Raw genomic sequence first — 22,796 nt, 5'->3', positions numbered from 1 at the left:
TACCTGGCCTTGCAAGCCGCTCTGCTGCCATCCCTCGTTACTGCCATGCCAGGTGTGTTTGAGTTATCTAAATGGTACTGTGCTCAAGGCTACAAGCTTCCTGCAAAATATTTCCCACTACATAGGGCTCTTTGTAAAGCCTGCAAAAGGTCCAGAAACCCCATATTTAGGAGAAAAATGAACTGGGAACGGGAAAGCTTCCTCCATATTAGTTTGCTCAGACTCTGGAGATAACTCATCTGAGACTGCCGGTGTAATAAAGACTCCAAATTTGGCTTATTGATTAAGGCATCCTCTGTTCAGCTCGCTGATTTCCAATGTAACACCTGTCCCCAAAGTCTGTTTTTTTTTTTTTCCTTCCGATCTCACTTTAAATAGCACTGCTCCCTGCTGAGCTGACTCTATGTGTTTATGATAAACTCAGTGCAAAGCACACTTATCTATCATCCTGTCCTTTCCTCTAAAGAGTCCAAAGGACAAAGCCTGGTTATAAAAGGCCACAGCCACCCGGGGCCTGAGAGGAACACAGGTGTCTCACAGTAAGTCATGGCTCTGCCTGGGCAGGGCGCTTGGCAGGGTTGGGAAGCAGGAGGGACATGGCCCAGAGGGAGCAGCCACTGTGCTGGGAGGATCCTGCATCCGGGTTCCACAGAGGTGCTGCTCTCTCCCTGGGTGGGGAGGCCTCAGCCTCAGGGTCCCGCCTGGAGGGACAGCCTGATGGGACCCAGGCACCGGAGTTCCCTGGGTTCCAGGCCCCCTGCCCTGTCTGGGTTGGGCGATGGTCCCCACTGTCTGTGTTTTCATCCATGTAGATGCTGCCCTCCTGGATCCTCGGCCTCCTCCTGCTGGCCACCGTCAGAGGTGAGGGTGCTGTCCCATCCCCGTGGGGAGAAAGGGACCGTGCCTGGGCTGGCCTCTGGGTGGGGCAGCTAGAGGCCTCATCATCATTGTCATCATAATGAACAGCGTTATCATTATGTCAAGAAAAACAACAATTGCCACCATTCAGGGAGTGTTGATGCTGTAGCAAACACAGGGCAACGTCTTAGACACAGATGACTCTGGGGACCCACCCGCCCTTTTCCTCCAGCAACTGGCTGTGATGTGGTGACCCAAGTGGTAGGCTGTTGGGCAGTGAAGTTGGGGGAGGGTGCTCTCGACAGGCCCCCAAGTCCCTCAGTCCCTTTCAAGGACAAGTGCGTGTCTGCAGTCTAGGCTACATGGATATCCCGTGGAGAACTGTCCCTCCCTCCCCATCACTCCTCTCACTGTTGCCACCTCTGTCTCTCCAGCTCCAATCTGAGCCTTTCCTCTGGCCTCCCTTCTGCTGGGCTTCCTTCTGCACCATGAGTCCTCCTTTCCTCCTCACCTTCCCAGCCCACTCTTGGCCTCCCTTCCATCTTGGCCACGCAGCAGGACCTGACTCCAGAGAGCAGGGCCCACCCGGGTCTGGCTGCTCCTCGGGCCTTTCTGGCCCCTCTTGGTCTCCTTTGCTCCTCCTCTGCCTCCTCCTGCCCTAAATGTGGGCATCCCACAGAGGTCACTCCCGGCGCCCTCCTCGCCCTTTTCCTGTGGCTTCCCCTTTGCCCAGAGTCTGCTTCCCACACCCCCCCATCCCCTCCCGCCCCCTCCAATTTCCAGGCAGCTACACCAGGGCCTCCCACCACGCCTCACACTCACTTGTCCAGGCTCAGGCACCACTCCCTACCCCATCTCTCCACCCTTCCCTTCATTTCCACTGTCACCCAAGACTAGAATGCCTGTTTCCTCTCAGACCCACCACCCCTGTACTGCCCCACTCCAACCCCCACCTCTCCCAGGCTCTCCTGCCTCTGAGCCACCCACACTGGGTTCCCGAAAACACCTTCATGGAGCACAAGTCCCACCACACTCACCAGCACCTCCCACTCAGTATCCACCTCACAGCCCTGGCTCCTGGCCCTGGCCTTCAATCTCCTGCATTTACCAATTTACCCCCTGAAGCAAGAATTGCTTTAGTCTCCACATCCCTTCTGCTGGGACTGGTCTCTCTTCCTGGAAGGAAGTCAAGGTCATCATGATTCCTTCCCTGTTAGATTTCCTCTCGCTCAAGGCAGGGTTTGTACCTGATGTGTCTTTCCATCCCCTCAGTGCCTAGCTTTATTCCCAATTAAACTCTCCCAGTTCAAATCTTGGCCCCACCATTGGCTGTGACCTTGGGCAGCTTACTTTGTCTCTCTGTGCCTTGGTTTTCCCATCTGTAAAATGGAAGTAATTCCTTACTCATGGGTTATTTTGAGGCTTAAAGGGTATAATGCTGGTGAAGCGCTAGTGTGGTATCTGGCACAGAGGAAACAGTCTACTCTTGCTTCAGGTGGTAAAAACTGATGACTATTGTCAGCACCCTCACCTCTGACGGTGGCCAACCTCTGGCACCATCAGCTTCGGAGTTGAGGAAGCCTAAGGGAGAAGAGCCATTGAAATCCTCTGGATTTGAGCATGCGCCCTCAGTGGGCACTCTCTGTGAAAATGCTTGTGCTGTAGACTAGAGCAGTGGTCGGCAAACCATGGTTTATAAGCCACATGCGGCTCTTTGGCCCCTTGAGTGTGGCTCTTCCACAAAGAACCACGTGTGGGCACGCATGCACAGTGTGATGGAAACTTCGTTGCCCATGGGCAGAAGTAGGTTTTTGGCCTGGGTGAGTCTATTTTGAAGAAGTGGCATTAAAGGAAGTGGGGGTACATTTGCTGAGGTCGACCCCTCAGATTGAGGACGTTTTTGAAAAGGCCAGCCTAGGAGTACCCTAATTAAGTTAATAACAATGTACCTACCTACATATTTTAAGTTTAAAAAATTTGGCTCTGAAAATAAATTTCAATCGTTGTACTGTTGATATTTGGCTCTGTTGACTAATGAGTTTGCTGAACACTGGACTAGAGGAAGGACCCTCAGATTTGGACGTGGTTATTTGGATGATCAGTTGCATGTATTGAGCCCCTGCTTTGTACAGAATGATGCAAAACTCAGTCATCCCTGGCCTTAAGAAATGTACCTTTTCTGAGATCAACAGGGAAAACCTGAAATGGCAGAGAATAATTGGGGGACAATGTGCATCAAGGGGTGACATGAAGACAAGGGGATTGGACCGCACCCAGGATCAGCTGCTGTGCTGGGTGTGGCGCCAGCATCAGGGTCCACCCGGCAGCATCTCTGAGCTACAGAATCGCAGGTGCTATCGTACCTGATGCCGGGTGATGGCATGTAAAGGGCCATCTGGGGCTCTCCCGGAAGAGGTAGTTTTAAGGCAGAAGGTTCCCAGGAAGCTCAGCCAATCCCCCTCTGGCCTGATGATCAGGGTGAAAACCCCATGAAACAAGCACTTCCCGGTGCCCCCCTCCCTCCCTGCGAATCAGAATCGCCCAGGGAGGCCCTGGGAGTGTGCACAGGTGATTCTTGTCTCTGTGGAATTTGGGGAGCACTGACAGCAGGTGGAGCCCAGCATTGGCCTGGCCACCCCGGGCTGCACCCTGAAACACCTCCTGTGTAGCTGAGGCGAGGTCGCTCCTTTTCTGAGCTCACAGTGTCCCGTGTGCTGCTCTTTCTGTCCCAGGAAAGGAGGTCTGCTATCAACCATTCGGCTGCTTCCCCAATGACAAGCCATGGGGAGGGATTGTACAGCGGCCCCTGAAGCTATTCCCCTGGTCCCCCAAGGACGTGGACACCCGGTTTCTTCTCTACACAAATGAGAATCCCAACAACTTCCAAGTAAGACCGGGCCTGGCGGGACTGCAGGGCGGGTGGAGTGGAGCGCCCACACTGGCATCTGCACGCGGTCGTCTAAGGAAAAGGCAGGGCCGTGGGGCGGTCGGGCCATGCTCCCTCACCACTGGCAGCCACCTTAGCTCTCAGGATGGGGAACCCCTGATGAGGTCTATGGGTGCCGGGCCCAGAAACGCCCACATTCCACACACTGTGCACAGGCCTTCCTGGCACTGACCCCCGATCCTGGGAGGAAGTGGGTAGGAGCAGCATTTATGGGGAATCCAGGCCTGGTGTGTCCATCTTCTTCCTGCACTGGGGGTGGGAGGAGAGAAGCCGCTTAGGGAATGAGGGTGGGGGTGTAAGTCCTTCCTGATGAGCCAGAAGACAGGTGTGCGAGAGGGACTTGTTGTTGTTAATCCTCATCAGAGGATATTTTTCCATTGCTTTTTAGAGAGTAGAAGGGAGGGATGGAAGGGGAGAGAAAGAGAGAAAGAGAAAGAGAGAGAGAGAGAGGCAGAGGGAGAAACATTGATATGAGAGAAACACATTGAATGGTTGCTTCCCATATGAGCCCCAACGGAGGCTTGGGATCAAACCTCCAACCCAGGTGCAAGCCTTTGACTGGGAGTCAAACCCGTGACCCTTCGGTGCATGGGTCCATGCTCTAACCACGGAGTCACTCCGACCAGGGTGAGAGGGGCCATCTAACCACAAAAGCAAAAAGGACCCTGGGAGTGACCTCCAGTCCCCAGAAGGCCTGCAGGTGGAGGCAGGACAGGCTCTTCCAGGTGCTTAGAAGTGACCAGGAAGAAGGTGCTCAGAGCTCAGCTGCTCACAGCTCCACCCCTGACAGTGTGGAGAGCTTGTAACTGGCCATCCATCCCTGAGGCCAGCTGTGGTGGGATTGTAGGTGACAACCTCCCCCTTAAAGCCCCCAGCTGGGAGTCTGCTTGGACTTGGTGGTTTGGCTGTTTTTATTTCTGATCCTTCCTCAGGCGTCGTGCCCAGGGGGCTGGTTTAGGGGCCCCTGGCATGTAGGCGTCAGCTGTTAAATGCTACAAGCTTGAGGTGCCCCTCAGGGCTCCACTGAGCTGTATCTCCCCTAGTTTTCGTGCTTCTGGCCTGGGGTCCTTCACTGTTTCTGTTCTAGAAACATCTTCCACCATCTGGGGAAGCCAAGGGGTCCCTTCTCAGGATGATGTATTTAAATGCAAGAAATAAAACACATTGGATTGCAAAGGAAACCAATTATATTGAAAAACAGTTATCAGAACATTTGAAATGATAAATATATGTCCCAGTCATATATATGCTGCTGTATTATTATCTCACTAAATAACAAGATCCACGGGTTGGTCTAACTACGGCCACTACAAATAGTAATGAGAATAACTGATATTTCAGACATCTGGGACCACTGTCTTGTGACATGAAAATACCTGTGACTCCCATTGGTGACAGAGTGCTATTATGATGACGGTGGCTTGTTGCCAATTTCATAATTAACAGAAATGGTAGGAAGTCCATGAACATGGACCTTGTGAATCTTGTCCTCAAACCCCAGGGTAGGAACTCCTGTTCTATCCCGACCCAACTTCATGGGAGCTGATCCCGTGACCCAGTCTCCCTGGAACTGGCTCTCACAGGCCATTGGCTTGGAAAGGCCAACGTCCCAATTCACCTTTTCCACTTTAACCAGCGGATCTCCTCCACGGACCTGGCCACTGTGAAGGCTTCAAACTTCCAACTGGACCGCAAGACGCGCTTCATCATCCACGGCTTCATAGACAAGGGGGAGGAGACATGGCTGACGGACATGTGCCAGGTAGGGCCCTGCCCCCGGCCACTCCCCGCTGAGACCAGCACCCGGCACCCAACTTCAAACACTTTCCAGGTCACTGCCCTGAGACTGGGAACGCAGACTGTCTAGGGACAGATGCTCCATCCTCAAATCTCCAAGGAAACCCTGGGTCCTCCGGAGCGACCACTGTCAAGTTCTCCCAACCCCCTGACCTCTAGCCCGGCCTCTCTTCTGGAGACCAAAGAGACCCAGAGCCCAATCTAAACGCCCAGAAGCAGAGGCGTCAGCAAATTCCCTGGCATTCGTCTCGGGTGTTTTATGTAAAGCCCCCGTGTGACATTAGAAACCCACGTAAACATGGCCCCTGAAACCCTGCTGTCCCACAGAGCTCCCTGTGAGGGCGGAAAGGCTCCATGGCGTCATGTCCCAACCAGGAGCCACTGCTCCCCTGCGCTCACCCAGCACCTGAAATGCGGGGAGTTGACCAAAGACTTGACTTTTAAATTGTATGAATTTAGATTCATTGTAAATAGCCACCTGGGCCAGTGGCCACAGTATTGGATGGTGCAGTTCTGAAGGTATCAGGAATGTTAGTGATGAATTATTATTCATAGCATCCATTTTCTGAGCACTTCCTCTGAGCCTGACACTGTGATCATTATTTCACAGTCTTTGTCTCATTTGACCACCCCCAGCAATGTTGTGAGAAAGGTAGAGTTATTGTTCCCATTTTATAGATGAGGAAATTAAGGCAGGAGAAGTTCAACACTTGCCCAGAGTAGAATCCAGAGGTGGGAATGCAAAGCCAGGTCTCCTGTCTATAAAATACCACAACCTTGTGTCTACAGATTTAGTCTTCAGGAAGTACCCAGGGGCATGGCTTTCAGCTTAATCTGCACTGGGGGAGACCTCGAGCAGCTTCTTCCCAAGGGTGGGCTGCTCCTCTGGCGGTTTGGGCGTTCACACGTGTCCCTAAGTCCCAGAAGGACGCCATGTGAATGTGGAGCTGGGAGAGTCAGGGGGACGTGTCCATCCCCAGGCCCTGGCCTCCGGGCAACTGCTCCCTGCCTCACTCCCCGGGGTAGTCCAGGCCATCCTCCAATGAACACAGGCTCTGCAGTGGCTCTTTCTGACAGTTATTTGGTCCCATCACGGACCAGTCTGAGCTTGGGCAGCACACGGCGGCCACACCACATAATATAAAAGATGCACATGTGGGGAGAGTTGTAGCTGCCTCCATGTAAATGTCATCTTGTCTGTTAATACCTTCTAGCTCCCCCCTACGCATTGTTGGGAACATAACAGCAGCCCTCCCGTGGCTTCAGCACCTAGTGCAGTGGCAGCAAACTTAGTACAAGTGGCAGCCAACTTCCTGTAAAGGACTGGGTAGTAAATAGTTCAGCATTTGCAGGTCATATGGTCTCCACTCAACCCTGTTGTTGCTCCAAAGCAGAGGGAGAGAGAATGTAAACAAAGGGATGGGGCTGTTCCCAATACAACTTGATTTATATGAGCAGGTGGATCTGGCCCTCCCATAACAGTGGGCTAAGCCCTGATGTAGTAAGGGAGCCTTTTTCTGCCTGGCTGTGTCAATAACCATCTGGGAGACCTTCAGCCAGTACTTACTCCATTCCAGGCCTCAGTGTTCACATCTGTTAAGTGGGGATCAGGTACCGGTTCCTGGTGGAGTGGTGAGGATTAGAACATGTGGGAGGAATATGAAAACTCAGACACACATGAGATGCTTGGTGCTGTGAATTCCTGTCTCTGGAGTGTGCGGCCTGTGCCTGTTAATACATTGGATTCTCCCTCTTGTTTTTTCTCCCCAGAGAATGTTTAAGGTGGAGAAGGTGAACTGCATCTGCGTGGACTGGAGGCGTGGGGCCAGGACAGATTACAACCAAGCCGTCCACAACATTCGAGTCGTGGGAGCTGAGATAGCGTTCTTAATACAAGGGCTGTCGGTAAATCCTCCTCAGCTCAATCCTGTGGGGTGGGGCCCGAAGGGGTAGGCAGACCTGGTGCACCCAGAGGCAGCCTGGGGACTGGTGCGCAGGGGCTGGGCCTGGAAGCCTGGACACATAGAGGGTCATTTCCTAAAATGAAACTGCAGCCTTCCCCTCCTGGAGTGTCCTGAAGATCCCTAGTGGCCCCTGGGGCAAAGGAACCACTTTGGGTCTCTGTTTCCCCATTTGAAATAAGCTGTTCTTAGAGGCTGTTCTGGGAATTGTCAGCCCAGAAGATGGGTCTTCTTTCCTAGAAAGGGGAAAGCCCCTTACCGCCTTCTAGAAGGTCTATTCCTGAGCACCCCGAGCTGGGCCCGCTACCCAGGCTCTCCAGACAGGCCCAGGCCCTGCGGGAGGAGAGGGAGGCTGCAGTGGGTGTGGATGGAGCAGGCAGCGCCCAGCCAGGCTCCCAGGGCCACGTGCAGTGGACACAGTTGCCGCTGGTCAGCACTGTTGAAGCCCCCTCTTCCCCCCTCCCTCCTGCCGCCCCAGCCTGCCCACCAGAACTCGGGTCTCTGGAGACTGCGCTGGCCCAGGGTCTGGTCACGCTGTCCTACGTGGTCCCGGAGCCAGGTCGTTCCTCCAGAGACCTGTCCCCATCCCCTTCCCTGAGCCAGGGCGTCCTCACCGGGGCCTGGGGGCCCTGACATGCCATCCTTCCGCAGACCAAGATGGGCTACAGCTTGGAGAACGTGCACCTCATTGGCCACAGCCTGGGCGCACATGCGGCTGGCGAGGCGGGCAGGAGGTTGGGGGGCTCCGTGGGCAGGATCACAGGTAAGGGGTGGGGGGGTGGAGTGGGGTGAGAAGGGCGGGCCTATAAGGCAATGGAAGCCCAGACACACACATTTCTCATGGCCAAGGGCGCCCCCACTGGTCCTCCAGCTACACGGATTTTAGGTACTGACAGACTTAGATTTAAAAAATAATTGCCCATATATTGTCATGTGAATTACAAAAAATATAGGATTGTAAATAAAAACACGTTTATTAAAAAAGAAAAATATAACTAGCACATTAAACTCATGACTTCAGGATTATTATTGCTAGAGTATGGCAGATTTTTGAACAATGAAATGGTTTTTTAATACGAGTTCATCAGTTCCACAGATATTAATTGTCGTGGCTGTGCCTTCAGGCAGAAAATGAAAGTCGCTGAGACCTGTCACAGGAAGCACATGGTAGATAATAGAATGAATGAATGAATCACTAGGCAAATGAAGGCACACAAGACATAGACACAGACACCGCTGAGTCCCGTGTGTATGTCACTGTGCAAACAGTGTGATGGCTGTCTCCTTTGCCCAGGGCTGTGTGCTAGGCATTGGGGGGAGGATGAGGGATTCATAGATTGTGTTTACGGATACTTTTTCAGATTGCAAAGTTCTTTCTCTTATACCTTTGCGTGGGGCTTTCACAATAGCCCCATAAGGTAGGTTGCTGTTATTCCCACTTTCCAGATGAGGAAACTGAGGCTCAGAAAAGACATGCCTTTGACCTTGAGCAGAACCTGGGCTAGAATATAGGTCACTGAGTCTGTGGACCATGCTCCTCCCACCCTCTGCTTCTCTTTGAAGATGAGCTGGGCAAGCCCCTGCTTCAGGCAGAAAGCCGCATGGATTTTGTGGGTCCAGGGGATGGATCCTGGTTCGTCACTGTCCACCTCCCCCTTTCAGGACTGGATCCTGCACAGCCATGCTTCCAGGGCACGCCCGAGGAGGTGAGGCTGGACCCGTCGGACGCCATGTTTGTGGATGTGATTCACACAGATACCTCACCCATAGTCCCTAACCTAGGTGAGTGCCTCACTCCACCTCTTGGTGACCAGGGCTGTAACTGGTAAGAGTAGGTCCAGGGGTGGCATTCAACATGGTTAACTACAGTAATAGCTTGGATGCCAACCAGTCAAAGTGGGTGCCAGCTACAAATAAACAGCCAGCCCTGCGCTAGTGGAATCAGCCTGTGGCCCCAGGCAGGTCAGACACACACTGGTGTAGCCTATGGAAGGCTGTTGCTCAGTCCTCAACCCTGTGACCTTCCCTAGGCTCCACTATCCATTCCTGCACTGGTTGGTGGCTGGGTGGTGGTTGGGTAGGGGAGGTGTTGAGGGTCCTCAGTGCTGCTGCAGAGGCCGGAGAGGCTTCTGCCACCACTGCTGTGCTCACCAGCCAGAAGCCAGGCTCCCTGCTCCCTAGGGCTGCCTCCCTTGGAGGCGGGATAGGCTCCCTCAAGCTTGGCAGTTGTGAGCAGGGCTTCTGGCTGAACTGTGCTCACCCCGTGGGAGTGCAATGACCACCAGGGGGCAGCTCCTGCTTTGAGAGTCTGCCTCCTGGTGGTACATGCATATCATAGCGAATAGTCCTGCTTTTCAGTCGTTTTGCATATTAGGGATTTATTATATAGGATGCTTGACCTGTACTTGCAAAATGCAATGTTAATTTTTGAATATTTTTCCCACTTATTTTGTGGAAACTTTGGTTATAGTGTGTGTTGTTGGAATGAAATATATTCCTTTATTTAATGCTTCTAAAATAAAATGTTTGAGTTGTTATTAGTTTAAAGAAATGAAAATTTAAAATAAATAAAATTATGTTAAAAATTAATATTACATAAACTCAATGTTCTTTTTTCAATATTTTCTTATGTAACACCTCATGAAACGTGTCAACAAAGGGTATGTTTTTAATAATAGTGATGGTTACCATGGGCTGCATTGGACATCTTGTACATAATTCCTCCTTAATCATGGTAACAACCCTAGAAAGTGGGCATTATTATTACTGTTTCATAGCTGAGGATACAGAGGCTTGAAAAGCTTTAGTAATTGCCCGAGATCAAGGAGTGTGTAAATAGGACACGGATGTGATCACGGGTCTGTGTGCTTAAAAAGCCAAAGCATCCGGCCATTACGCTGGGCTCTCAATACAACAATGAGATCTCAATATAACCTTCTAACATAGAAATCAAAATTTCAGAATGAGTAAAGGAATGGGAATTGCACTTTGTCGCGGGACCCTTCCCTCCCTGCTCACCGCTGCTTCCAATGTTTCAGGTTTTGGAATGAGCCAGAAGGTGGGCCATCTGGATTTCTATCCAAACGGGGGAAAGGAAATGCCCGGATGTCAGAAAAATATCCTTTCATCCATCGTTGATATAAATGGAATCTGGGAAGGTAAGTGCATTAGCAAAGCAAGAGGGCAGTGCCCTCCCTGGGGAGAAGGCAGGATGCATGGCCGGGCCCTGGTAGCACTGAATTTGCCTCCATGTCCCGCTCATTCTGTCCAAGGTATTGTCACAACATGAGGGAATTACTCTGCTTATCCCCATTTTACAGCTGAAGAAACTGGGTCTGAACAGTTATCAAACTTGCCCCAGCTGCTTGCACTGCTTGCTCCTTGAAGGGCAGGTACAAAGGCTTGCAGGGCTTTGACAATCTTTCCCTTTGCTGTGGGCAGGTGCTAGGACAGGAAAGGGACTGAGCTGGTAAAAGGACCGAGTGGGGACACGTTCTGTGGGTTTGGGGAGCACGTGCATGCAGCAGATGGAGCCTGGAGGTCTAGGGGGGATGAGGCTTGTGCGTGTCAGTGTCAGAAATTCCAAACCTGTAGAGAATTTTTATGAGTTCATTGGAGCCAAACTGACAACATTTGCTGGGAAGCAAAATCTCAACAGACTGAGAACATGCTCCGGAGAACGGCAGTTTTGCAGCTTATTTTATACATTAGAATAAAAAGAGGAGACATAGGGGTTCCATGAAATCCACGGGTGGTAGATTAGGGAGCTGGAGGAAAGTAAAACTGGAAATCTCTGGAATGGAATAAAAAGTAAAATACAGGGGCTCATTCTTTTACATTGGTGGGAACAGGATAGCTAATGATCATCATTGACAGCACATAGAGGTGGTATTTGTGGAACAAGGTCACAGTGAGGGGTTCTGGGGTCTGGTGCTCTTATAAGGGGGTGCCCTGAGGGATCTGGAAAAGATTACTCTGATATTTAAAAGGTGCATTTTCTTAGATGCAAAAAGAAAACAGTTTCACTTAAGGTAAAGGTTCCTTATCACCCTGGCCGGATGGCTCAGTTGGTTGGAGCTTTGTCCTAGATACCAAAAAGGTTTTGGGCTTGATTTCTGGTTAAGGCTCATATGTGTGGCAACTGATTGATGTTTCTCTCTCACATCTATATTTCTCTCTCTCCCTTCCTCTCTCTCTAAAATCAATGAACATATCCTTGGGTGAGGATTAAAAAAAAAAAAGATTCACCTTTGTCAAGGAAGCTACAGGCCTGGGACAGGACTACCCTCCATGACTAGCTTTTAATTAGGAATTTTTATGTTCAGCCCACCCCATGTGGTTACTTTCAGCCTCTGAGTTTGTAAGGCCACCATGCAGGCCTCCCCTGAGTTTGTCAGGTTTAGTATGTGGCCCCTTTTTCGTCCACATGAGGTCTGCGTTTACGTGAGAGACAGGCTCAGTTCCCTGTGATTAGGTGACTTACAGCGCCACCTCCATTACCTGTCCTTGTCTGGCCTCTGCTCTTCTCCTGTTGCCTCTCCCTGGAGACCAGGCTTCATCTCCCCCCTGCACATGGAGGTTTGAGTCTGACATCATTTCATTTTAGTGTTTATTTGTCTCCGCTGGGAGTTTCCCGGGCATCCCAGACACCCCAGTACCCTGCTCAGGGCTGGCCCAGAGCAGGCGCTCAGTACAGCCCACTCCACTGAGCAGAGAGGCCTCTGTGGCATTGAATATTCCATGTGCTTAATGTGAACAAATAGGGTCGATAAAGCAGTAGCCCACATCCACTGTCAGCCAATGGAGCCTTTGAGCTCTCTGCCCAGCACCAGGTTTTGTACCAAGGAGCTGGAGAAATGAAAAAAACAAAAACAAAACAAAAAAAACAACCCACAATTATTCAAATAAGAAGACTTGGCCATAACCGGTTTGGCTCAGTGGATAGAGCATTGGCCTGAGGACTGAATGGTCCCAGGTTCGATTCAGGTCAAGGGCATGTACCTTGGTTGCGGGCACATCCCCAGAGGGGGGTGTGCAGGAGGCAGCTGATCGATGTTTCTCTCTCATCGATGTTTCTGACTCTCTATCCCTCTCCCTTCTCTGTAAAAAATCAATAAAATATATATTTAAAAAAAAAGAAGACTTGGGTTTAAAGAAAAGGGTGGTAGATAAAATGCAGTGACACAGTGGCCTAGGGCTCAGGGGACCTTGGTCTCCACTGCTTTGATCTCAGGCTTTCCAAGGAGGAGGAATTTCTCAGCCTGGGGCCCTGGGCACAGAAAAGCTGCATTCCTGGGACAGGCCAGGCAGGTATGGTCCCTGGTTCTCAAACTGGGGCCCTCTGTCCCAGCCCTGCCTACAGTAGCAGTTGGTTGGCCTTCACAGGGAGCAGTTTTAAAGAGGGAATGCACTGCTGTCATGTAAGCATGGAACATTGTCATGTCAAAGTGAAGATGCAGGTTTCTCATGAAAAATCAGAAGACCAAGCAAACTGGGCCTTAACATTCAACAACTGGCTGATGGTGTAAGATTCCTTTGGAAAGCTATTGCCTCTCTCTCTCCCTCTTTCGCTTCCCGCCACCTCTCTCTGTCTCTCCTTTCTGTATATATTTTTCTCATTCTCCCTAAGGCCCCCAGCCATCATCCTTCACTTCTGTCAGATGCTTGGCCCCTGGAGGATAGAACACATGTCCTTGTTAGAACTCATCCCTCCCCAGCAGGTGCCTAGCCCTGAGTAGGTCCTGCTCAGCACACAGGCAAGTGGGGGGGAAGGAGGGGTGTGGAAAGAGACCAGAGCCAAACCCCAGGACTAAAGAAGCCCCCAGATACCACCTCTATGTGCTGTAAATGTTGATCATTAACTACTTGCCCCACAGTATGTCAAAGTCAAAGACAGAAACTTGGAATTGTGACCCAGGCATTTGGGAATGCTGACACCCCTCTATGAAATGAGGAGGTGCCTCCTTATTCAGATCAGAACTTTCAAGCTTCAAAAGTGAGAGTCTCCTGTGAGCTCTCGTGGCTTTTGCTTCCTCAGGAACCCGAGACTTTGTAGCCTGCAACCACCTGAGAAGCTACAAGTACTACTCCAGCAGCATCCTCAACCCCGACGGCTTCCTGGGCTACCCGTGTGCCTCCTACGAGGAGTTTCAGGAGGTGGGACTCCCCAGGGGCCTGGGGAGGGTGGGGTGGCTCTGTGGTTGTTGGTTTTGTCTCTGTGGCTTGGAACAGAGCAGAGATGTAACTCCACGACTAGTAAAAGGAGGTGCTGGTAACGCTGAGCCTCGTAGAGCCTTCTTCCTCCGGGGGGCGGGGTGGGCAGGCGGTGCATGGCCCAGACCTGACCCGGGGGGCCTTCCCTAGATCCCCAACTTTTCATTCTGAAAAATTCTCAAAGGATGCCTGAACGGCATGGGTGAGATGGATGCATTAATGAATGGATGGAGGGTAGATGGACAGATGAATAGAAAGATGATTAGATGGATGAGTGGATGATTGAAGGAGGGCGGGAGGGATGGATGGATGGGAAGATGAATTGATCATTGAGTGAGTGAATGAGTGAAAGGCCTACCACTCACAGACAAATTTTTGTTTTTCCATCAGAATGGCTGTTTTCCTTGTCCAGTCACAGGATGCCCCAAAATGGGGCACTATGCTGACCAATTTCAGGGGAACACCAGCGCCGTGGGACAAACGTTTTTCCTGAACACAGGAGAGAGTGGTAACTTTACTCGTAAGTTTCCATTGTACCCATTTAAAAGCTGCAAGTGATTTTAAAAGGTGTATCAACCTTGTGAGTTAGGACCCTTGGTAGCAATGGATAGAAACTCAACACCAGCCAGCTTCAATGATAATGGAAGGACGGTAGAATGGCATTTGTCTTGCCTCTCACGTTCACCCCGTTAACCGATAATCCTGACCAGTGGAGTAGGTCGACCGTGAATGGCCCAGGCTGGTCACATGTCCACCCAACCCTGTGGCAGGAAGGACAGATCCATTAACACAGCGGTTCTCAACCTGTGGGTTGCGACCCCTTTGGCTGTTGAAAGAACCTTTCACAGGGGTCGCCTAAGACCATCCTGCATATCAGATATTTACATTACAATTCATAACAGTAGCAACATTGCAGTTATGAAGTAGCAACGAAAACAATTTTACGGTTGGGTCACAACATGAGGAACTGTATTTAAAGGGCCAGAAGGTTGAGAACCACTGCATTAACAGAAAAAGGCAAGATGGGGCAAAGGCACCAGGTGATTACCCACCATGCTAGTCTCCCTGTTTACACACATGTGAGCATGCTGTGTTTTTTGGTGTTATTTTGCACAGCTTCTCACTTAAAAAGATGATAGTAAAAGCATCAAGATTTGTTTATTATAATTAATACTAAGGTCCCGGTGCACGAATATTTGTTCACGGGGTTGGGGGTGGTGGGTCCCTCAGCCTGACCTGCACCCTCTCCAATCTAGGAGCCCTCAGAGGAACTCTCTCCAATCCTGGAATTTCTGTTTGTCTTTGCAATCATATGAGCGAATTGTCTGAGACCCCAACTCAGTTTGGTTTGTTGCTCACAGAATAATAGAGGCATGTTTTTTTTTTCTTTGCTTCATTGGTGGAGATTTCCTGGAAGTTTTAGGATATCTTCCCTTTAATTTATCCTAGACACTCTGATTTTACTTATGTCTCTCACCTTTGCTTTCCCTCCATCCCCCACTGCAACAGTAACTTGCTCCAGGCTCACTTTGCTCTAGTGTCTAGGAGATCCGTCTGCCATCAGAACTACTATTCCCAGAATTCCTGGTGCTCCCTGCGCTCTCCATCCCACAGCCACCCACTCTGCCAAGTCCTCCAAGCCGCCAGCCCTCCCTCTCTGCTCTCCCTCTGGCGGCTTGGGGAAGTCCTCCAAGCCACTCCACTCTCCGCTGGCTCTCCAGCTCTGCTCTCTGTCTGGCGGTTGAAGGGGTATGGCTCCAAGCTTCCGGCTCTCCCACTCTGCTCTCTGCCAGGAGGCTTGAGGGGAGCCACTGAGGGAGCCACGTCCCCCAAAGCTGCTGGCTCTCCCACTCTGCTCTCTGCCAGGCGCCTGTGTATGCAAATTAACCCACCATCTTTGTTGAGTTCATTTGTACACTCACTCCTGATTGGCTGGTGAGCATAGCAGAGCAGTGGTCAATTTACATGTTTCTTTTTTGTTATGTAGGATTACGTGATGGCTGAAAAGAAGAGCATTTATTTTCCAAGGGAGTTTTACATTGAAAAACATTTATGCAGCACTTCACAAAACACTGTTTACACAGGGTATTTCGTGCAATATGACACTTAGCATACACAATAGCAGTTGGGAGTATCTATAAAGCTTACAAGCATGTTCCTTTAAGTCAGAATGCACTTTAGCAATATGCTTGCATGTGTGCGGGAGATGGTATTCAAGGATGTTCACTGCAGCATTGATTTTAGTACCAAAATAAATGCTGATCCTTCCTCGAATGGTTACATAGAGGATGTGGTTGTTTAACAAGTGGTGGAGAAAGCTAGATATCCACCACTTGTTAAACAACCACATCCTCTATGTAACCATTCAAGGAAGAATCTAGAAAACCTCTAAGGCATATTAAGTAAAAAAGGCAAATAGCAAACCATCACAGAATATATCATGTTCCAGTCAGGGTCTCTGCAGAAGACAGAGCTCATTCAAGTGGTTCAAATGAGGAGACCTCACTGGAGGGCCCGCTTTTGGAGGAGTGGACAGGGTTGAAAGAACAAACGAGGGATGCTGAGGCGCCCAGAATCTAGTGGCTGAGGGGCTCCAGGAATGGAGTGAAAGCAGCTACTGCCAGAACCTGGTACTAGAGCAAGGAGGCTGCAGGGGAGCAAGCACCTCCATCTCCCTCCTCCTTCCGCTGGCCTCCCGTGCAAACCTCTGATGGGCTGAACCCAAGGGCAAGCCAGTGGCAAGGACCCCTGGGGAGGCCGACCTTATGGAGCACAGGACAGGACAGGGAAGGGGGGTGACTCAGTCTGGAGAGGGGAGGATGGAGAGAATAGAGAAGAGCAGTGCATACACTTTACCGAAGGGGAAAAAGACTATATATTTTTAAATATATTTTTATTAATTTCAAAGAGGAAGGGAGAGGGAGGAAAAAATAGAAACATCAATGAGGAGAGAGAATCATTGATTGGCTGCCTCCCTCAGACCCCCTACTGGGGATAAAGCCCGAAACTCGGGCTTATGCCATGACCAGGAATTGCCTGATTCATGGGTCAATACTGACCCATTGAGCCATACCATACAGGCAAAAGCCTAACTTTTTATACATTCATATATGTGTGTGTAAATGCTCATAGAAAGCTCTAGGTCAGGGTATCCCAACCTCAGCTCTACTGGAATCCGGGACTGGATCACTTGTTACTGGGGGGCTGTCCTGTGCATTGCAGTTTGTTTAGCAAATACGTGGCCTCTACCAGCGAGATGCCAGTAGCCCTGCAGCCACCCACCCCATTCCCTGGGTGTGACAATCAAGAACATCTCCCGACAATGCCAATGGTCCCCGGGCAGCAAATCACCCCGCAGGGCTTGGTTAAGTCTACAGAGAAACTGGGAAAACCCTGAGATGGAGGGCAGGTAGGCAGAGCACTGAGAAAGGGTTTATTCATTTTTTAAAAATTATCTGTGTTATTTTCCCACTGAGAATGTGTGGATGGCATGGGAAAATAACAAAAATAAAAATAAAGAAGGCAACAGTAAGTGATTTATCCAAATGTTGGAGCCCAGACATCTCCCTCTCCCAGTGGTCTTTCTGGTACAGTCCATGGTGGGCACCTGGGTACCCGGGTATAGTAACCAGCCGCCCTCCATCCATCAGAACACATACCTGGCTGGGTTGGGAAGAGATTATGCTGAGCTGCAATATTTACTTCCCCCTGAGTCCCTCACCCCACCTACCATCAGAATTCCTGGGACCCCAACTGCATTGAAGGAAACCAATCATTACATTCGGCCTTACCTCCCACTCATGGGGGATTCAGAGCTTGGAACAAGGATGCTCCCATGGGTCATTTTTTTCCCAAGAAGATGAGTTCATTGAACTGATAGTATCTTTTCTTTGCATAGGTTGGAGATACAAGGTATCAGTCACATTGGCTGGAAAAAAAGAAATGAGTGGGTCCATCATGATTGCTTTATATGGAAGCAATGGAAACTCAAAGCAGTATGAAATTTTCAAGTAAGTTGATAGTATAGCGAAATGACCATACTTTCCCTAACAGATTACTAATACAAGATTGGGTGTAAACTTCTACATACATCTAGCCATACAGAACCTTTGAATCTGAATCCTAGAATGTCAGAGCCGGAAGGAAGTCACTTAGCATCTAATTCAATCACCCCATAGGAGAAGAGGGAGGCCCAGAGAGGAAGCACTCTCGATTTTAAAGGCTGACTCCTTCTGGATTGCCAATCACTCCTTCCTTCCTGCTTAAATTATGGGGTTGTTGTTTTATTTCTAATTTTTAAAAAAATTTTATTTCAGAGAAGGGATGAGAGGGGAAGAGAGAGAAAGAAACATCAATGATGAGAGAGAATCATTGATCACCTGCCTCCTGCACACCCCCTACTGGGGATAGAACCCAAAACCTGGGCATGTGCCCTGACCAGGAATTGAACTGTGACCTCCTGGTTCATGAGTCCACACTCTACCACTGAGCCATACCAGCCAGGCCCTCCTTAAGTTTTATGAATATCATGTTCTCCTTAAACAAGGCACATTTATATGGCAAGTCCTTCCCATCCCACACACACACTCCATCCCCTACTTGTGCTGTGTTCCATGTGAAGCCTGAAGCTAGCTTCCTGTTGATATGGTAGCCTCAGAACCTAGCTTTGTGAGTATATGAGGCTCTTGGTAAAAATGTGTTGGGTAACTTGTGCTGTAAAATTAGAATCTGTTTTTGCACTAAGTTCGCAGAATAATATTCATGTTAAGTTAAAGTTCTTTGACTACATTATGCTACATATGAGATGCCCACAGATGACCCCGGCTGAAGCACATGCATCTTTAAAAAATGACGATTCCTTCATAAAATTAAAGAGTCAATATGACACCCCAAGTAGTTGACTTCCCTCTCGGTACCAATGAAGACAGTGGACATCTAGAGGCCAGTATTACTCTAAAGGTGTGTTCTTCACAGATACGTTTGTGTTTTAGCGGTCCTGGACGTGTATGGAGGCAGTGAAGGGAATTGCAGAAAGCCAACAACAGCAGCCATAATTTGGAGTAACAACAGGTTGCTCACTCCCTAGAATTCATCTATCCAGCTGATAGAACACTTTATGTCTATGTTTGCAGAGGATCCCTCAAACCAGATGCAAAACATGTGCGTGACATTGATGTGGACATCAACGTTGGAAAAATCCAGAAGGTTAAGTTCCTTTGGGACAAACGTTGGCTAAATATGTTCCAGTACAAACTGGGGGCTTCAAAAATCACAGTGCAAACTGGAGAAGATGGGACTAAGTGAGTATCTTTCATTGCACCTAAGTCTTCTTTCTCTATTTCCTTATCAATGTATCTGTGCAAACATACATGCATACATTCAATCACCCACCCATCAAACTACATATCCTTCTACCCACCCATTCCTTCATCCCTTTCTCTCCATTCACTTAACCACTGACCTATCCACTTATCCATGCAGCCATTCATCTACCCAACTATTCCTCTCAACTCTGCATCTTTCCATCTGTCCATCTGATTTACTTGGAAAAATCAATCATTGTTTTCCTTAAGCCAAATTCAACTTGGCTGGAGCAAGACATCAATTGTAAGGCATAGGTTCAAGAAACAGGCCAATAGGAGACTCTGTTTTACCTCAGACAAGAAGGAAAGCACCCAGGCAGTAGCTGTAGGAAATCTCGGGTTTATTTCCATTGGGTACATTTATTCATACAAATAGTTTTGTTTGGACACTGTGGCCTGAGAGGAATACAGACTGTGTGAGGATCTAGCTCACAGTGGCAAGCTCCTCTCTTGCTGAGAGGATAGAATCTTACTTGGTGAGAGTAGGGAGAGAACATAACAGTGTTTACAATATGGCAAGAAAAAAGGTGACCTTAATAGAGGATGATAGAAAACAAGGGATGTCAGGGTCTGAAGGAAACTCAGGGATCACCTCTCAACTGCTCTTATGTTAAGGTGAGAAGAGTGGGATTCCCAGAGTCACAAAATGTGTCTAAGGCCACCCAGGAAAGCCAGAGGGAAGAGTATTTGCAAACTATTTTCAAAAACACATATGAAGACCTTGCTCAGCTGCATGACTTAGCTGTGCTGACAGTACATGGTCATAGTCCCCATTCCTGGGCGTGGTGCTGGAAGGGTCAGAGGTCACTGAAGCTGTGTCAGTACTTTGTTTATTCAAGAGCAGAGCTTGAGCCTGAGGCACAACCAGGACTTGAACCTCAGTCCTCTGACCTCCAATCCAGCCACATTCTGAAGCTGAGCCCTGAGGGAGGCTCGTCTTTAGCAAAGACGCCCACAGGAAAAGGAGGAGGCCAGGTGTCCTGCATCTCATGGCTGGGTTGTTGCCCCAACTGGGCGGGCTTCACCCTCTTCAGGAGTGACATCCCTCCATGGTCTTTCCCCCCCCAACATCTCTATGGAGATATAATTTTCATAGCCTGTGTTCACCCATTTAAAGTAGATACTTCAGTGATTTTTAGTATATGTGCAGAGTTGTGGAATCATTTCCAAGGTCAATTTTAGAACATTTCATCACCCTTCCGAAAAACACCCCCACATATCAGCCATCATCCCATAACCTCCCACCCCTTTTCTCCAGCCCTGGGCAACCTGCTTTCTATTTTGATAGATGTTCCTATTCTGGACATTTCATATAAAAGGCAATATTTATAGTCCTTTGTGACTGGATTTTTTCAGGTAGCATAATATGTTCAAGGTTCATCCATGTTGTAACATGTATCAGTACTTTATTCCTTTTTACTGCCAAATAATATTCTCTTATATGGATATACCACCTTTTATTTATCCATTCAGCTGTTGATGGACATCACGGATGTTACCACTTTGGGGCTATTATGAATAATGCTGCTGTGAACATTTATGTACAAGTTTTTGTGTGGACATATGTTTTCATTTCTCTTGGGTACATACCGAGGAGCGGAATTGCTAGGTTATGTGGTAACCAATATGTTTAACCTTTAGAAGAACGGCCAGACTGTTTTCCAAAGTGGCTGCCACATTTTCCATTCCCAGAAGCAATGTATGAAGAATCCCTCAGGTTCTGAACTCTAGGGGAAGTCCCCTCTTGGCAGGTGGGGCACCCGGGTCCCCAAATTCATTGCCAGGCCCACCCAAACCCACAGGTTTTGAAAATCTGTGGTTGACACAGCTGATTCACTTTCAACTTGTTAAAAGGCCACGGGAGGTGAGGGTGTTCTTTAAGGGTTTTTGCTTAGTAAGAACCACCTGGACTCTGAATGGTGTAGCCCAGCCTTTCAGTCAAAAGGTCTGAACTCCAGGGTTTGGCTAAACACTGTTTACTCACCTGAGGCTACATTTCTCCAAGCTGCCAAGCCTCACACTGAACATGTTCTCCTCCGCAGGTATCAATTTTGCAGTGGTGACACCGTGAAAGAACACAAGTTACAGTCCCTTCTCCCTTGTTAAAAATGTGGTGCTCTTGCCCTAATTGGTTTGGCTCAGTGGATAGAGTGTCGGCCTGCAGACTGAAGGGTCCCAAGTTTGATTCCGGTGGCATGTACCTTGGTTGTGGGAACATCTCCAGTAGTTGGTTGTGGGAACGTCGCCAGTAGCAAGAGGCAGCTGATCAGTGTTTCTGACTCTCTATCCTTCTCCCTTCCACTCTGCAAAAAAAATCAATAAAGTATATTTTTAAAAAATGTGGTGCTCTCTTGTATCTTTGTGGTAATAAATTTTTAATGCCCTCGGGTTGACATTGAGGTGTTAGTTTGCCATCCTCTGGGTTCTGGGGTCACGTTTTGGAAATGATTTTTCAGCCCTGGCCAGTGTTCTCAGTGGTTAGAGCACCAAAGTGTCTCAGGTTAGATTCCTGGTCAAGGGCACATACAAGGGTTGCAGCTTCCATCCCTGGCCCTGGTTGGGGTGCTTAAGAGAGACAACCACTCAATGCGTCTCTCTCATATAGATGTTTTTTTCTCTCTCTCTCCTTCCCTCTCTCCCTTCCACTCTCTCTAAAAATCAAAGGAAAAAATATCCTCGGATGAGGATTAACAACAACAGCAAAATGGTGGAGCCAAGTTGGCTGCAGGTCATGTCTGAAACCTCCCATGGTCCTTTGCCACCATCTTTCTCAGGGCACCTGTGTGGCCTGTTCTAATGTAGACCATGCAGTTCTGTCCTGTTTGAAAAGCTCATCATTACTTCCATGTGCTGCCTGCCCAGTTTTTAACATCCTAAAGCAGCGGTTTTCAACCTGTGGGTCGCGACCCCTTTGGGGGTGAATGACCCTTGCACGGGGGTCGCCTAAGACCATCAGAAAACACATATATAAGTACATATTGTTTACAGTAGCAAAATTACAGTTATGAAGTAGCAATGAAAATAATTTTATGGTTGGGGGTCACCACAACATGAGGAACTGTATTAAAGGGCATTAGGAAGGTTGAAAACCACTGTCGTAGAGGGAGGGATCTGACCCCATAGAAGAGCAGCCTGGGTGGCATGTGTACCTCTGAGCCATTGGAAGGTGAGGGCCTTAAAAAGGTGAATTTGCACATGGCACCAAATGCAAATGAGCCAGGGAGTATTCTTACACAAGGTACTTCTTCCAGCCTTGCCCCCAGTCCCCCAGTTCGTCTCCCAGGAACAACTTGAGGTTTTTCCAGCAATATGTGTGCACCTATCTCATATACCCCAGCCCCACTTCTACAGCTGGTAGCCTACAAAACACCGTTCTTACCCTGCTTTTTACACACTATAAAAATAATTTGGATATTATGGTCTAACTAGAGGCCCAAAGCATGGAATTCTTGCAAGAGTAGGCCTTCCTTCCCCCGGCTGCTGGCACCGGCTTCCCTCTGGCACCCAGGACCCAGGCTTCTGTCACACCCCCGACTTTATCCAGAAGGTCGTCTGAAAGGACGTCTGGTCTAATTAGCATATTATGCTTTTATTATTATAGATAGTATAGAAAGAAACCCTTTAATCCTCATGGGGCTTCACAGATGCCACCAAGGG

General features: G+C 49.0%; 1 protein-coding gene across 1 annotated transcript; it reads left to right on the top strand.

The window, feature by feature from the left end:
• The first annotated feature begins 519 nt into the window (after positions 1-519).
• LOC139021707 (pancreatic lipase-related protein 2-like) lies at positions 520-21,478 on the top strand. The gene is made up of 13 exons (XM_070432197.1): positions 520-539; positions 813-861; positions 3,591-3,745; positions 5,442-5,567; positions 7,373-7,507; positions 8,215-8,326; positions 9,226-9,345; positions 10,602-10,721; positions 13,601-13,719; positions 14,167-14,296; positions 17,675-17,786; positions 18,909-19,076; positions 21,182-21,478. The coding sequence occupies exons 2-13, from the start codon at positions 813-815 to the stop codon at positions 21,243-21,245; spliced, it is 1,410 nt and encodes a 469-aa protein (XP_070288298.1). The 5' UTR covers positions 520-539; the 3' UTR covers positions 21,246-21,478.
• Positions 21,479-22,796: the final 1,318 nt, after the last annotated feature.

Source organism: Myotis yumanensis, unplaced genomic scaffold (genome assembly GCF_028538775.1).
Source record: "Myotis yumanensis isolate MYYU_CA2020_CCGP unplaced genomic scaffold, mMyoYum1.0.hap1 SCAF_13, whole genome shotgun sequence".
Taxonomy (NCBI): domain Eukaryota; kingdom Metazoa; phylum Chordata; class Mammalia; order Chiroptera; family Vespertilionidae; genus Myotis; species Myotis yumanensis.
This window is presented reverse-complemented; position numbering and strand designations above follow the sequence as displayed.